At 33.5% G+C, this 16,767-nt stretch overlaps 1 protein-coding gene across 1 annotated transcript in view; it reads right to left on the minus strand.

Moving 5' to 3' along the window:
* Window positions 1–16,767, minus strand: part of LOC128246222 (uncharacterized) — a 111,834-nt gene that overhangs the window by 29,864 nt on the left and 65,203 nt on the right. The window contains exons 96-124 of the mRNA XM_052964418.1: window positions 16,237–16,422; window positions 15,485–15,604; window positions 14,945–15,133; window positions 14,401–14,529; window positions 13,831–14,016; window positions 13,203–13,322; window positions 12,877–13,065; window positions 12,172–12,303; window positions 11,646–11,837; window positions 10,719–10,850; window positions 10,296–10,499; window positions 9,978–10,106; window positions 9,603–9,788; window positions 9,261–9,386; window positions 8,544–8,753; window positions 8,112–8,237; window positions 7,813–7,998; window positions 7,350–7,475; window positions 6,678–6,875; window positions 6,249–6,392; window positions 5,756–5,944; window positions 5,269–5,412; window positions 4,808–5,002; window positions 3,772–3,888; window positions 3,146–3,331; window positions 2,397–2,519; window positions 1,960–2,145; window positions 1,221–1,352; window positions 715–900 (exon numbers count right to left, since the gene is read on the minus strand). Of these exons, the coding sequence (XP_052820378.1) occupies window positions 715–900; window positions 1,221–1,352; window positions 1,960–2,145; window positions 2,397–2,519; window positions 3,146–3,331; window positions 3,772–3,888; window positions 4,808–5,002; window positions 5,269–5,412; window positions 5,756–5,944; window positions 6,249–6,392; window positions 6,678–6,875; window positions 7,350–7,475; window positions 7,813–7,998; window positions 8,112–8,237; window positions 8,544–8,753; window positions 9,261–9,386; window positions 9,603–9,788; window positions 9,978–10,106; window positions 10,296–10,499; window positions 10,719–10,850; window positions 11,646–11,837; window positions 12,172–12,303; window positions 12,877–13,065; window positions 13,203–13,322; window positions 13,831–14,016; window positions 14,401–14,529; window positions 14,945–15,133; window positions 15,485–15,604; window positions 16,237–16,422 (4,668 nt within the window). The remainder of the gene's footprint in view (window positions 1–714; window positions 901–1,220; window positions 1,353–1,959; window positions 2,146–2,396; window positions 2,520–3,145; window positions 3,332–3,771; window positions 3,889–4,807; window positions 5,003–5,268; window positions 5,413–5,755; window positions 5,945–6,248; window positions 6,393–6,677; window positions 6,876–7,349; window positions 7,476–7,812; window positions 7,999–8,111; window positions 8,238–8,543; window positions 8,754–9,260; window positions 9,387–9,602; window positions 9,789–9,977; window positions 10,107–10,295; window positions 10,500–10,718; window positions 10,851–11,645; window positions 11,838–12,171; window positions 12,304–12,876; window positions 13,066–13,202; window positions 13,323–13,830; window positions 14,017–14,400; window positions 14,530–14,944; window positions 15,134–15,484; window positions 15,605–16,236; window positions 16,423–16,767) is intronic.

Raw genomic sequence — 16,767 nt, forward strand, 5'->3', positions numbered from 1 at the left:
GCCCTCCGTTATGGCCTCTTTCTTTTAACCCAAAATTGAATTGAATCCAAGTCCATGAGCATTTTTTAAGTCCATGTGACTCTTAAATCACACCATCCGTTTAATATTTATAAATATTTATATCAAAATGGTTCAGCTTCACGCCAATTAACAAGTCATTAATGGAAGCCTGTCACTCCATTGCTGAACTTGTCAAAGGTTGTTAATTGGAAGTGGTTAAAGTATTCCATTGAATTGCCTTATTTATTGATGAAATAGAATCCATTCATTGGTCAATTGAATGTTTGAATGATGACCAACACCCTGTCAATTGTTGCATGTGCTAAATCTTGCAGCAAAACTACTCATTACCACATAGAGCTAGAAAAAGAACAGTGAACAGTTGAGAGAAACGGAGAAGGTTCAACCGATTTTTTTCTACAATAGTTTTTATTTTTTAAAGTAAGCACAAGCATTTAAGATGGGCAGCAGACACTAGAATTACAGTAAAAATAAAGGAAATAAGATTTTTTAAGAAACAATACATTTTTTTTTTAAATTTCATAATTCTTTAAAATGTTTGTTTTCTGTTTTTTAACCAATAGAAAAAAATATGTTATTTTGTGGCGATCAAATGTAAATAATATAAACATAAGAGAAGAAAATGAAATTTTGTGAAACAAATATAAATAATTTAATATTATAAAAAAATGTAACATTCAAATTTTGACTTACGCCGTCCGTGTCGGTGGCCAACACTGAGGTTGCAGTGAATCCGGGGCTTTCTGTCTCATTGATTCTGACAATATAGTTGTTGTTGGGCTGGAACTGTGGTGTTCCTGGGTTTACATTGACGAACACGGTCAACATTTGTGTTGCAGAGTTGAGAGGGTATGGAGAGTCATAGACGACCACGTTTAACTGTAAGAAAATCAACAACTTGTTTTTGTTTGATTTGATTGTATAAGTGCTAAAGTAATTTGAATCCAACCAAAATCGGTTAATAAATATTAGGTAAACTATGTGATTTTTTTTTTTGATAATTCACTTCAAATAACAGATGAAAAGAATTATGAAGCAAAAAATGCTTTATATTTTGTTTTTTGGCTTATTTCTTGAACAATTGAAGACACTTTAAATTTCTTATACAACTTAAAAAAGAAAAAGAAATGTCATTAACAAAGCAAATAATAAAAACCAACAAATTTAACTCAATAATACAAATCCTATTGCCCACTTACCATGTACTGGTTGACCTTCTCCAGACCACTCCCTTTAATGTCACGGGAAAGGGAGATTACTCCTGTTGTTTCATTTACCATATACATGTATTGGGCAGGTGGAACTCCAATCAGCTTAAAGATCAGTGTGCCCTGGTAAAGGATAGGTAAAATAGACATAAATCAATGTGTCCCAGTAAAGGATAGGTAAAATAACGCATAAATCAAATGTGTCCTGGTAAAGAATAAGTAAAATAGCTAATAAAAGTGCCCTGGTAAAGGATAGATAAACAGCTAATAAATCAGCATGCCCATGTAAAGGATAGGTTATATACAGATATTAAAATGGTTGTAAACAATAATTGATCAAGAAAGGTAAAATCAGCATGTCTACACAAAGTATAGGTAAAATACAAATGTTGAAGAATCCCATCATATGTAAAGCATACAATGTATGTATAATTATAGAATTTCATGGTATCATTAGATCTTAACCAAACAAAACGTATGTTCAAACATGAAAACAAGGACTTTATTATTTGTTTATGATTAATTGGATGATTTGATATTTGCGAAAAAAAACTGTATAATTAAAAGATATAAAAAAAGAGTACCATTTACTTTTTTAGGAGATTACAAAGTTACATGAAAATGCGGCTCACTTTAAGACTGACCGAATTCAATATATTATTAGAAATAATTACATCCGTCTTGCGGTGAGGCCTCGATTAATATTTTTATTTAATGACCGACAACAAACCTCTTGATCTTCATCTCGCGCACTCAGTCTGTGAATAGTACTTCCTGCGACACTCGTCTCGGCAATAGTAGGAATGCTTGTGCCGCTGGTGAAGATTGGCGCACTGTCGGCATCAACGTCTATTATAACGTTGGCAGTGGCGAATCGCTCATTCACTCGTCTCTGGTCCCGAGCTCGCACAACAAACTAGGATAAGGAAAATTTGTTTCATTTCATTGTAAAGAGCACGTACAAAATACTAAGATGAAAACTACTCCGGTGTATAAAATTAAATTTATTTCCATGACAAGACCACTCAAAGATATTTATTTCACATGTATACTGCATTCTTACTGACAAATTCTTAGTAAACATTTTAATGCTTATTCAATCGTTAAATGACATGGTATAGTTTATGAAAAAAAGTACATAATGTGTGTAGCTGTTTAAAAACATACATCAAATCGTGTTGTTGGTACGTTGAGCAGCGACTTTTTAACATAGATAATTCCATCGAATGGGTCCACAAAAAAGTATTCCAAATCCACTGCATCTCCGATAAGATTGTAACGGACTACATCCTAGAACAAACATAATAACAAACATTGATTATATTAAAACATTACATGGTCCTCAAATTTTATGAATATCGAGGCCAATCATAACCTCACGTTGTTAAATTGTCTAGATGACAATCGAAGTGTTAAATAAGAATAATGTACATAATATTGATGTATTTAAGTGTTTTAAACATTAAAGTATGTTGTTTTTATAAATAACGTCAATGAAAATTAAGTATTTTAGACAATATTTTCTTTATTATTTCATACGATTAAAGACTAGAGATAATTAAATAGGAAAGTGACTTAAGTTAGGAAATGACTTAAAAAGTTTTGTGAATACTGCCCCTGGTCTATAACATTTTGGTTATTAAAGTAATGTACAAAAATTCCTAAATAGTCCTCCCATTTTGACTTATAAACCAGCTCTGTTGGGATCGATTTCTATTGTAATATAGGTATACATTTTAACCTGCCACAATTGCGTATCAACAGATAGTGTTGTTAAAGATTACATGTATGTATTTGAACGATTCTTTAATAATAAAAAAAATTGTGTCAAATCACACGTTTCTTGGGTCAAAAGTCAGAATCTTGTATTTGAATGATATTTACACATCTTTGTGATGTGAATTAAAGAAAATTACCCCATCTACATCAACAGCAGTGGTGTTGAAGACCATAGTTCCCACTTCAAAGGTCTCATGGATTGGTGGTCTTTGGTAGGTGCCCAACAAAAACTGAGGCCCATTGTTGTTCCTTATGACATTAACGATGACATTACCAGTTGCAACAAATGCAGGCTCACCCTGGTCGTAGGCTGTTACTTGGAACTGTAAAATTGAAAATGACTTCCGATATATTAAGGTCAACATAAAATTTATCAAAACATTGTCGGCCTTCATTAGGTTGTATACAGGAAATGACCTCATGAATCTCTATTAACAGAGTTTCCCATAGAACACATACAAACAAAAATAAAGTAGTTATAACAATTGCAAGGAATGAAAAAAATAATTTTAGTAAAACAAATTGCAACATTTCATGAATTTAATACTGAATATGTGGTAAAATTCATGAAAACAATGAATTACTTACAAAAACGATGCTGCACGATAGTTTTTTTAAGTACAAGGCAGAATTCTAGAGCGAACAATTTAAGACAGATACTTTATTCATTAAAGAGGCAGCAATGATATAGCATATTTGTTTTACTTAAAAAGTTTTGTTTTTTAAAGTAAGCCTTTTATGTCTATACTTTCAACTGACTTACCGCATATTGCAGATCAAGGTAGTCAAACAGTGACTTGGCAAGAATGATTCTACCATCGGTCATGTTCAGGGTGAAGAATTCTGGGTAAGGTGGTACAACATTGTAGATCGTGGGACCCTGAAAAAAATGGGTTAAATTTTCTTATTTTTTTATATAATATATTATTTTCGTGTTTTGTGCAGAATTTCATATTTCTGGCAATTATTCTTTTTCAGCATAGCCTTTTCTAGCACATTGGATAGATATTTCCCGTGAAATTGGGAGTGCTGGAAATTTCAAGTGCAACAACGCGCCAATTCTTCTTTCATTTACTGTATTGTTTCTAAAAAAAACATTACGAGATATAAATTACACGCAATTAAATACATACATGTAATTATTCAATACTTTTTTTGAAAAGGGAAAAAAATAATGGTCAAAAACCGAATTTTTAAAGGATCTATTTGACATTAACATAAAATTCAAACGGGTCATGATGTCAGTAAACAACGCTGCATGGGCTTTTTGGTGAAATGTATAAAAAGGCATTTCTATGTCATTTTTTTACACAAAAGATAAATCAAGATATGCAAGAAAAATATAATTCATGTTTTTTTCATCCGGATCAAAATATCTGACCCTGCATGGCCGGAAAATCGGGAAACATCGTAACTGGCTAACATGCATGCCGTCGAGTTGGATTTTTCTATCCAGACCCGAAACACATGATGAATATTATTATTTAGATTATGGTGTTCAAAATACCTGGCTCTGATAAACATGTTTGAAGCAATGAACTATAATTATGAAATATTCCTTGCCACTTCACTTGGCAAATGATTCTAATTAAACAAAAAGTTTCTTATTGTCCTTAAAGAATTTAATCTCCTTGATCTTATACTTTCAGATAAATAGCACATCAATATGTCTTCAAAATATGTTCAGAAGAACTGTAACTGTTATTTGTACATCTTACATTCTATATAATTTTTAAATATTTACTGAACAGCTAAAACATATTTATTCATCGGAAAGAACAATTAATAAAACTACTCACTAGTGGACTGCTATCAGTGGACTCGATTTGACCGACCAAGAAACCAGGAGCTTCCCGTTCAGACAAAGTAAAGACAAATCGATCAAGTGCGTTGAATGAGAAACTTGGTGGGAAATGGTCACGCACAACAATAATCTTCAGCGGAGCATCGATACATCTGATAGGAACACCATCGTCACAAGCTTGGATTTGTAGCTGAAAGGAAAATACATTCATATGAGCAAGATTTCAATATCATGCTATTATACATTTGATAACTAGTTGGATATTTACTGTTGCTAAAGCTACATGTACAATGATTATGAAGTTTGAAGCACTTTGATTTTTATCTAAATTTTTCTTACAGAAAATTCAAATTACACCAAAAAATGTTTTTGTGAATATTTGTGCATGAAACTCCGGAACTACTCTCAAATATATCTAATGAAGTTTTGACACTGGTAAATTAACAGGCTTCTTACATTAAAGTCGATAATATCTGTCCCCAGGACAGTCTTTGTAAGATAAACCTCTCCATTCTTATCATCCATCTGGAAAAAGTTTGATGCCCCGGAAGACAAGGCCCGATTGACAGCCTCTCCAATAATGCTGTATGTGATATCATCCTGAAAATATCAGTTAATGTCATATGTATGTCAATAATGTCATATCAATATTGGTAATGTCATACTTATAGCACTAATGCATAATTATGTTAATAATGTCATATTGATATTGATAAAGTTATAATTATGTCACTGATGCATATTTGTATAAGGAATGTCATAATCATATTGGTTATGTTATACTTATGACACTGATTCATATTTATATTCACTTATGTCATTATGATATTGGTATAGCCATACTACTATCAGCAATGCCATGCTATTGCCAATGGTAATCACACAATAATTGCAACCTGCAAGACTGACACTGGTAAAAAGTCTGCTGGGCTTAAACCCTTACATTATCACGTGCATCCTCTGCAGAAACTGTAGTGACAAGACTGGTGAAGACAGGGTGGTCCTCCCGCATCAGAACATCATCAAGAGCAAAGGTCCAGACAGGTGGGCCCTGGTTTCGATTAACCTGGATTACTACTTGCTTGTATGCCTTGTTGCGTGGCCTGGCCGGGTCGTAGGCAACAATTGTCAGCTAAAAGCAAGAAAAGACAGATTTAATACAATACTCTTAAATAATGTTATTGAAAATCTGAATTAATTTAAAGCTGATTTTGTAAGTTTGTGACCATATGTAATAAAGAGTTTATACTCCTGTAACCTTATTATTAACTTTGTGAATTTGACAGTAATGTTATTCAACTCGGATGGAAACAGTGACAATCAAAATAATACTGAATTTCTACGAGAAAGACAAGATTCAAAATAACTTTTGGTACATAAGAAGTGTAATAGAATGCTACCGGTATATGAAAAATCACAGCAACAAAATTCATTACCTCAAACCTATCTCTTGTTCTAAAGCCAGTCATGAGATCATTTCGCACAAAGACATCAACAGTGGTATTGGAGACACGGCGAATGTCAAAGTAGTATGCTCCAAGCGAGGTTCCAATCAGTTCGAATGTTATTACTCCAGGGGCCTAGAATCAGTAGAATAAAAGCATACAATGTTACAATTAAATATTCTGCATGTTTGCTCTAGGTGCAAAATTAAGTGAATTAAATAATTTTTGAAACTTCACTCATATTTAAAAATTTCCTTTCACCACCAAAATAATGTAGGTCACATTTTGCTTAATCATTCAATTTGTATCTGACTTTAAATAAATGAAAAAGACACACAAAGAAATTGAGTCCATTATTGAAAACCTAAAGGCTTACTTGGTCAACAATTGCTTGGAATACTTAATATGATATTTGCATACCTGTAAATCGGGATCCGTCGCAGCAATCCTTTGACCAAGCGTGATAGTAGAATTGATTGGTTGTGTCTCGGCAATAGTAAGAACCATTGCATTTGGCTGCACAAATCTTGTCGGAATGTCCCGTGTGACTGGAATTACTACATTTACGCTAGATGTCCTCGATGACGGTTGGAAGTTGTCGGAAGCTGTCACAGTCAGCTGTATGATGATGGAGGAGATGGATCATACAAATATTTTTGGTTTGGTTTAAGCAATAATTATTTAATCATTGATATTACAAATGTAACATGTTATGCAGATAAATAAAATTTGACATGTAGAACAACTATGTCAAACAAGTTAGACAACTAATAAAAAAATGAGAATTGCAGAATTTAGATTTAAGCAAAAAACTCTTGGGATAAACAGCAATTCCATGATCGAAGACAAAAATTGCTAAAGAAATATCAAATTGATTGTTTATTTAAGTAGAAAAAAATGTAAAAAAGGAACAGTCTGCAAAATAAACATCATTAAATGCTGCAAAAGGTGTCTGCCTTAAGGATTAACGAAGTCATCACAAATCATAGCATTCTGATTATGGCTAGAAAATGGCAAACGAGTTGTCAGTCTAAAACTTCTATGGACTCTTTATTACCGAATGTCAGTATGTGAAACAATACAAAAACTTACAGTGTAGGATGAACTTCTTGATGGCTCATTAAGAATGTTACCAATCGTGTAAATGATGCCAGAGGATGGGTCAATCATAAACAACGAGCCTGCAAATTGTCCGCTTGCCGAGTATGTGACTCGGTCCTATAATACAAAATTTATAAAATGGTATATAGGTCAATTTGAGTAGAAGTTAATATATATAATTTGTAAATAAACAAGCTCTTGGGTCAAGCGACAAAAAAATGGGATTTTTTTTTTAAATTTCAGTCAAAACTGTAAATCTATTTTAATTATTGCAAAAATGTTCATATTATATACATATATATCTTTATCTTTCATATTGCAAAATAATTAAATAACCAACGTTAGTAGCTCATAGGGCACAAATTGGGCAGATTGTTCAGAAAGTGATTTCTGAACAAACCGCACAATCTGTATTAAAAAACTTATTTAAGGATTACAAAAAAACTCTAGTTACCATAATATCCAGGTCTGTGGCTTCAACCCTGCCAATTGATGTGAACAGTGCGATCGTTTCATCGATCGGGAATTGATAACTTCCACTTGAGAACTGTGGGCCGTTCAGATTTCGGGTGACATTTATTTGAACTGTTACTGGTGTTCTCCTCATTGGGTATCGAGTGTCATATGCATGAACAATCAGCTATAATAAATAACATTTAATTTTAGAAAAAAATCATTATCCTATATGTTTTCAATGTCTGACTCTATAAAAAGTATTTCAACGATTTTAAACTTTCTGATTAATGTCCATACCTCATACTGGAAAACGTTTCTCTGAGAGGTATTAAAAGATCGAGCAGTGTTGATTTGACCACTGGGTAGCAGCGTGAAATAGCCCTCACCAACGCCCGCCGAAGCCAACACATATACGATTTGACCCTGAAATCGAGCATCGAATTGTGGAACAATTTTACTATTAATCATTCTTTTTTATGCTTTAAGCCTGAAAAATAACCTCACCCCAGCTTGTTCGCCCTAACAGGGCAGGAAATAATTACAGGCAAGACTTATAACAAAATGATAAAAAACAATACTGTTTATTAGTAAACAGGAGATAATTTATAACTCTGTATGAACTTGATGACTATTTACAAACCATTTACATTGCATCATAATAAGGAAACACAAAAAAATAAAACCCCTGTAACAAATATAATAAAGATGAGTTTTCACACGTTAGCTTACCTCTCCATCTTGGACGATATCTTCATCACGAGCACTGACACGAGCCACACTGAGACCAATGTCAACATTCTCAGTGATTACACCTTCGATGAGACCGTTGACTCCGATATTTGTAATGGTGGGGGCAAAGTCATCGTAGTTGACATTGATTGTGACTGTGCCTTGTCCCGTCTTTTCTGGGTTACGTTGATCACGTGCCGTCACTGTGGTCTGTGAAAAAAACAAAAACACTGTGAGCCAAGTATCATATAGCCACAAACCGGCTAGGATTGGAAATGCCTGTAAAGATTTTCAATGTTCAAAGAAATTTCAATTCAGATGACTTAAATTTGTTTCACTAAAAAAACTGTCCTGCTTACCATACTTTTGGGAAAATAAATAAATATATGACAGGTGGCATTGTGGGGCAAATTTTGATGAGCTGCTAAAATGTCAAGGGCCTTACCCACCTATGTCCCCCATTTGTCATTATTATTTGCAAATTTTGGCGCATTTCATTCCCTTTTGAAACTGATGTCAAGGTCATGCATATGTCAATATCACTAGAACACCCCAATCATTACAAAGTAGGAAATTAATCTCCGAAGTACGGTAAAACTTCTGATAACATACAAATCCCAAGATTTTTTTAATACAACTGGCTCAGACCAATCAATTTATTTATACATTTAATAAGTTTTATATTAAAAGCTGAAACTTATGTATAATTATACTGACAACAAATCGGGTGGTTCCGTTGTTCATCAGAAGATCACTGTTTATGACATAAATGCCGCCCTCGAAGGAATCAATGTCGAAAAGTTCCGGTACACCTTGTCCGGACATGCTGTACAGCAATCGGTCCTAAAAAAGATACAATAGTATGCCAAAAAAATCCACTTACTCTAATTTGGTATTAAATTTAGTCATTACATGGAAAACAACAAATCAATTAAAATTCTTATTTTTGGTGAAAAATGAGCTTATTTATAATTCACATGAAGTAAATATACATTAATTCTACTGGAATGCAGGTATGCATAAGTGTAACTGTAACTTTTCCATTGTATGAGGACTTACCCCATCATTGTCAAAATGATTGCCATTATTGATCATGAAAATCATTTCATCAGGGCTGTGATAGTCGAAAATGGTTGCTGAGCCAGACTGCACAACCGGTGAATTAACATTCCGAATAACATTCACAGCAAAGTTCACATAGACCTTCTTCTGGGGGTAGTTGACATCGTAGGCTTCAATTCGGAGCTGAGGAAAAGAGTTGTAACATTTTGTTACTATGATATTTACATGACAATACTATTTATAGCTGAGAAAAAAAATGATTGAATAGGTGCAAACCGAGTTATCCAAAATAACAATTGGTAACAAGATTGAATATAAATATTAAAGAATACAAGGGAACAATTAAAAACTTGAACAATGGAAATGAATTACTAAGTAGGCGTTAACAGGATCTCCCATTAGAGTGCTGTTCAGCGTCACTCGAGCTCGTCCATTTTCATTGGTTACCGCAAACAAATATGGTGCTCTCAAATTGCCAACAATGCTGTACACAATGGCTCCCTGAAAAATCATTCATGAAATATTTTTGCATTGTAACACATATGAACAAAGCCCAGTTAACATATACTGTGAAATCATTTGCATTTTTGACTGCCAGAACAAAGCTTCAATAATGAGTTAAAGATAGCATCTCATTGTGGTATATTGTTATAAAATTTAACAAAATCAAACATGTTTTCATTCACGTACACTGAATGAGTCTGGATCAGCAGCTCTAATATCACCACTTTCAGCCGGCACTTCTGTTCCAACTGCATGAGTCTCAAGAATAGTGGCGACGTATCTAGCAGCATTAAACACTGGCGGACTGTCGTAAACAACTTGGATGGTCACCTGGGCCGTTGCACTTCTCGTCAGTGGAGCAGGAATTGGGTCGCGTGCAATCACTTCGAACTGGAAAGGCGATTTGATATTTGCAATAAACTTATTTAAGCTACCACTTTAAAAGGTCATTTTTTTAACCTCTAGTCGACAATCATGCCAATTAATGTATGACTATGAAGCACGATGACTTCAGTTACAATATAAATATCTTTTGTCCATTAAAGTAGCGAGTTGCACCCAACAGCGATTCAAAGCATCATGGCAATGATACATTCAGCATATACTTACAGTATAGGAGCTGACGATGTTGGCATCATCAAGAATACGCTTGAGGGTAATTTCCCCAGTGGCGCTATCCAAATAGAATGTGGACAGGTCAATGGCATCCCAGCCTCTTCCCTTCATGTACATGACTACGTCCTGTATAAAGAAATTTAACTTGTTAGATGTTTGAAACTATGTATAGCAACACATTTGACATTATATCGAGCCATCTATTATTTTAATAACAGTCAAACTAATTTCAGCACTATTCATTTAATATGGGGTGGGGCCAAAGCCTGAGGGTCAAACAGGTCTTACTGTGGCCCCCTTTTGTCCGTCAAACCCCAATCAGATACAATTTGAAAGGTCTAAAGAATCTTTATGAAAATAGTCACTAGGGCTGCAACAATATTCAGGTATACCAATTTATAGCAGTAAACTAATTGAAGATATCGTATTGCAGTATGATTTTCATATGCTTTTTAGAGACAAAAAATCCTGTCAATACTAAAATACTGAAAAAAATCGAAAGTTAAATGAAAATGTCTGTAAAGTTGAAACATAATGAGTCTTATCATAATTTGTAAATCATACTTCGTTTTGATGTGAAATTTGAATGTGACAAAAAAGTTTCCTTTATTAACATTCTCTATATATAAATTGCGATATATTAAAATACAGGCTCTGCATACAATGCTGAGATGACAACAGAACAAAATAGGGACTCAGGCGCAAAACAGGGTTAAGGGGCTGAGACCCGTGAAAATGAACATTTAGATATTTATCCCATTAAAGTTACTTCTTTCAATAGTAAATGCAAATCTCCAGCAAGAATTAAAGCTTATAACTGCATTACAGTCTGAAATTTAATTCCTCAACCCTGATTTCAGGATCAATCCTGAAGTTTATCATCCCCTTGAAGTGATAATGATTTGAAGATGGTATGTTTACCCCGTCCTGATCGGTGGCATTGACATCCAACACGATGGTTCCATACGGATGGTTCTCATCGATTTGACGGAGGTAGTTGAGTCCGTCAAGATCTGTGAATTGCGGGCCTGTCGGGTTCCTGTTTACATTGACAGTGACTGTTGCGGTGGCAACGTCAAGAGGGTATGCACTGTCATATGCGATGATCTCAAACTGAAATTAAGGGGAAATAAAATCAGGGTCATGTTATTTTTTTCAGACCGAATACTTGTTTTTTACAATTGATATTTTTTTTTATGATATAAATAACAAATAATCCAATAATAAAATAATCCAAAATGTACAATTAATTTTGGAGAAATCTGTTAAAATATTTATCTGCTTTGAAAAAAAGAAAATGGTACTAAAGTGGTCTAAAATTTGTGCTGTTTCTTAATCAATTTGGAATAAAAACACTATAAATGGTCCCAATGCTCATCTATTCAATCAAGCTATCGATTATAGTTGATAATCTGAACAACAATAGTAGTTATATTTAACCATGTACCAGATACTGTTGAGCATATAGTCCATCCAGGTTCATGTCTTTGATTGTGTACACAGTGCCGTTTGACATGTCAATCTCGAAGAATGAATTGGTCGACTCGAATCGCCCCGTCTTTTTGTAAACAATAGTTCCCTAAAATGTTAAACAATGCAATAATTAAGCTCTGGTTGACTTGAAACCTGTAAATAAAAATTAGAATAATATCAGATATTTTTTATCTGCACACAAATCATATGCTTTTTTAATTATTATCGTTAAATTTAAATGAGTTAAACATTGAAAAAAAAATGCATAAGGTACACAAAAGCCCATATTGGCTAACATCCTGAGTCTTAGTTCTAGAACACTGAAGGTACAGTAAGACTTGTTTCACGTGTTCCAAATATAACGTTCTACCATAAACCACAAATCTGTTATCCCCAAAAATGAATTTTTTTTTTTAATAAAAAAAATCTCTTCTGAGTCCGACAAGTCTAAGTCAATATATTGGTAAATACTGGTAGAGATAAAAATTTGATGTTCTTGATAAAGATCAGTTTATTTCTGATAGTCAGAATTTCATTGGTAAAACTCCACTATTGGTTTCAGTGTGTCATCATGTGTTTGTGCAACCCATTTTTTTGGGGCCACATTCATGGTCAGACACAACAGCAAAAGAACTACTTAATTGAAAAACAAACAACAAGCATGATATATGTGACAAACCCTAAGATCTTGATCAAGTGCTGTTGTTTGCCTGACGAAGGTACCAGCTGGGTCGTTACGGTTGAGTGATACTTGGTACGGCAACTGCTGGAAGGATGGTGGGTTCTGGTTCCTTCTGATGGTCACGGTAACGACTGCATTGTCACACTGAGCGAATGAGGCACGGTCGTCACATACTCTAACCTGGATCTGTAGGGTAAAGTCGAGGATGAATGTCACTTTATGCGCAGATCCAATAAAGAGCTGATATAAATTAACTTTTTACTGATCTATCTACTTTTGTCTTACAAGCAAGATAGTTTGAGAAATTTATCAAAGATTCTTACCAAGTATGAAAGCTGGGCTCCTAACATGAGGGATTTTTTAAGGGTGATAACTCCTGTTGAAGGATTGATGTAGTAGTACTCTTGGCTTGGTACATCCGTGATACTCCAGATCAGCACATCCTGCAGTGAATAAAAGTCAGGGGTCAAACTTTGCACAGATAAACAAGTAATGTGAACGCTGAAGAGAATTCTATATATTGAAACATTCTTTTGAATCAGCAGTACGCATGTGTTATAATATACAAGTACCATATAGTTCCTAAAAAAAACCAGTAGTAATCATCCATGAAGCAATTCAATGGAACCTCTGATTCAAGTTTCTTTTTGTCAATATTCATAGTACCGTAAATGGTATTGTAATGAATATCAATGTTTCATTTCTAACCTAAGCAATAAGAAAAAAAGCACACATAAAATATTAGATGGGCTTACACCAGACACCAAAAACTATTATTCATTATGGCCCCACACATAGGCAAAATATTGGAAGGGCTTACACCAGACACCAAAAACTATTATAATTCATTATGGCCCCAATGAACTATCATTAAATGGTCTATTCTCAAGGGATTTTAACAATTTTCTTCAAAATCAAACAAATTAACTAGATGTTGCTTTTAAAACGTACATTGTCAAGATCTGTAGCATTGACGTCAATTATCGGACTTCCAAGAGCATGTGTATCCCAGATGGTTGTTTGAAGGTCATTGACGTTTAAAATGGTAGGAGAGTTGACGTTGCGTAGTGGGATTATGAGCAAGTCATCTTCATCATAGTTATTTGGATACTCCGAATCCCAGACTCGCATGGTAACCTGAAATCAATTTAAGTCATTACTTTGACAACATTTATTAGTGTGACATTAATTATTTATTTTTTGATGTGACATTATTCATTACTTTGACATTATTTATTGATGCAACATCATTTATTACTGTGACATTTATTGATGTGACATCATTTATAACTGTGACATTATTTATTGGTACGATATCATATATTACTGCAATATTATTAATTGATGTGACATCATTTATTACTGTGAAATCATTTGTTAATATGATTTAGTTTATTTATGTCTTATGATTTAGTAATGTAACATAATGAGACATCATTTTTTAATGTTGTTGTTGTAATTAATGTCAACATGATTTTGAAATTGCTGTGCATTTTTCGACAACCTTCATGAAAACCTTACTCTATATTCACTTCTGGAGTCAGCCCTGATTGAGATTCCTGGACGAACGTAAACACGAGCAATTTCATTGACCACATCAAGTCTGAACAGGGTCTGTTCGGCTCCAACAATGGAGTATTGAAGAGTTCCCTTGAAAACATAGAGCAAACATGATATGAAACTCACAAAATCTGAAAATGTTAAATTGGAAGGGAGTATAAGTTCAGCATTTTCAGCATTTTCTTCTATAAGCAGATGAGTTAAAAACATATTAGATCTTTGTAACACCAGAAACAGGATACAGGGACTATCAGAGATGAGTTTAATCAATAGAAAGATTAGCCACTTTTATTGAGCAGAACAACAAATAATCATCAAACCTCTTCATTTCAGACAAATTCTATTTTGTACAATACTGTCAACACAAATTGTATCTTTAAGATCTAAAAATATTATTTTAAAAAAAAATGAACATTTCAAAGTTGTATTGGTAACCATGCACAAAAATGGGTTGATACTGTTATAAAATAAAAATGTGAGTTTTAATATGAACATGTAGAATTACCCTCTTGTCGGCATCTTCCGCTGTAACATTGTAAAGGATTCCAGTCGATGCATCCATGTTCTCTGGTCTTCCAATGGAAACTGGGATATTTGTGAATACTGGGTTCTCATTGTCCCTTGACACTCTTACAATGACACGGGCTGTATCAAAGTTAGCTGGATTTCGCTGGTCTGAGGCTCGAATGTCCACCTATAGAATATCAAAAACTCTATTATACATATTCTCAATCTATTGTATATATATTAAATGCGCCCTTAACATAATTATCAGTTCAAAAGTCTTTTTATGTTTATTACGTAGATTTTTGCTTCTAGAACATGCAAAAAAAAAATAGTTATCGAACAAATCTTTTTTTCTTAATTCATATTGTAAATTTTCAAATATTAATGTGAAATTTTAATTCTAAAAGATCATTTAAAACTAAACTGCATAATTCAAATTATGTTGTTAAAGTCCGAGTGTAAAACCTTCTCAGAGGCTGGCAGCTTTTACAAATGCAAGGTAAGGATACAAGAAAGCAATAAAAAAAACATTTCTTACATTGTATTGAGTGATGGAGTCATTTTCGATGTTTCCTAGGACATAGAAGTCACCAGTGTATGGATATAAGTAGAACTTCTCAAAGAAATCTCCACCTGTTATCGTGTACAGCACTGTATCCTAAAGGGACCAATGAAAATGTTTGTAAGATTTAGAATAAACCAATCAGATCATCTTTTTAAATGGACCAATGAAAATGTCTGTAAGATCTTGAACATGCCAATAAACTTACATTTATCATAAATGGACCAATGATAATGTTTGTAAGATCAAAAGAATTCAGAACACCTAACCAAAATAATTCATATCTAATTCATTAACAGTGTAACTCTCTTTCATAATTTAGAATAATTTATGCTGTTTTAAAAAATGCAAAAAGTGAATTAACAAGTTCAATAGGAGACCAATAGTAAATCTGGAAACTGCACATGCTAACAAACTAAAAAATGTATTTTATGGTGCATAGAAAAATACATAAGTATATTTTTAATCTATCATGTGATTAATGGTAGGATTTATTTAACATTGCAATGATGAACAAGAAATGTAAGCAGTTGTACCGTTTTTGAAATCTTCTATGTACAATTGATAAATAACTATTCACCAAATCTTGTTTATGAAGTACCAGTACTAAATCATCAAAGGACCCTTGGATCCAGAGTCAGATATGCAAACCACCACCCACCAGTTTTGTAAGTTGATCTAGATAAACATGCCCAGTCAACTCTGGGTTTTTTTTAAATTATACATACGCCATCAGCATCAGAAGCAAAGACCCTTGTCCCATTGATTGGTCGAGCATCTTTCTCCCAGACATCAACAGTATAAGTGTCCATGGAGAAAATTGGCGAGTTCAGATTGCGTAAGATATTGATGCGAACATTAGCAGTGGCTGTCTGTACAATGTCAAACTCTTGCCTCTTTCCAACGGCAACAAGCTGTCAAAAATATACACATTTAGCTTGTTAATATTTCTGATGTATTCCAGTTAGTAAACAACTGTAAAAATGAAATAGATACAGTATGAGTAAGAAAATGAATGCATAACCAGATGATAGTTTGTCCCACTTGCTGAACGCCAACCAAACTAAAAAGCTTTGTTTGGAGTATATCAACCCTTGTAAAGCTAAATTGGGTCTCGTAGCAAGATGTTCAGTCATCAATTTCTGGCATTATACAAAATATTTTTTACAAACAAAAACAATGTTGATTACTTTAAAAGTACTTATGGCCTTGAAAACATATTACAACATGGTAACTGCCATTGTCAATATCTCATAAAT

The sequence above is a fragment of the Mya arenaria genome, chromosome 2 (genome assembly GCF_026914265.1).
Source record: "Mya arenaria isolate MELC-2E11 chromosome 2, ASM2691426v1".
Taxonomy (NCBI): domain Eukaryota; kingdom Metazoa; phylum Mollusca; class Bivalvia; order Myida; family Myidae; genus Mya; species Mya arenaria.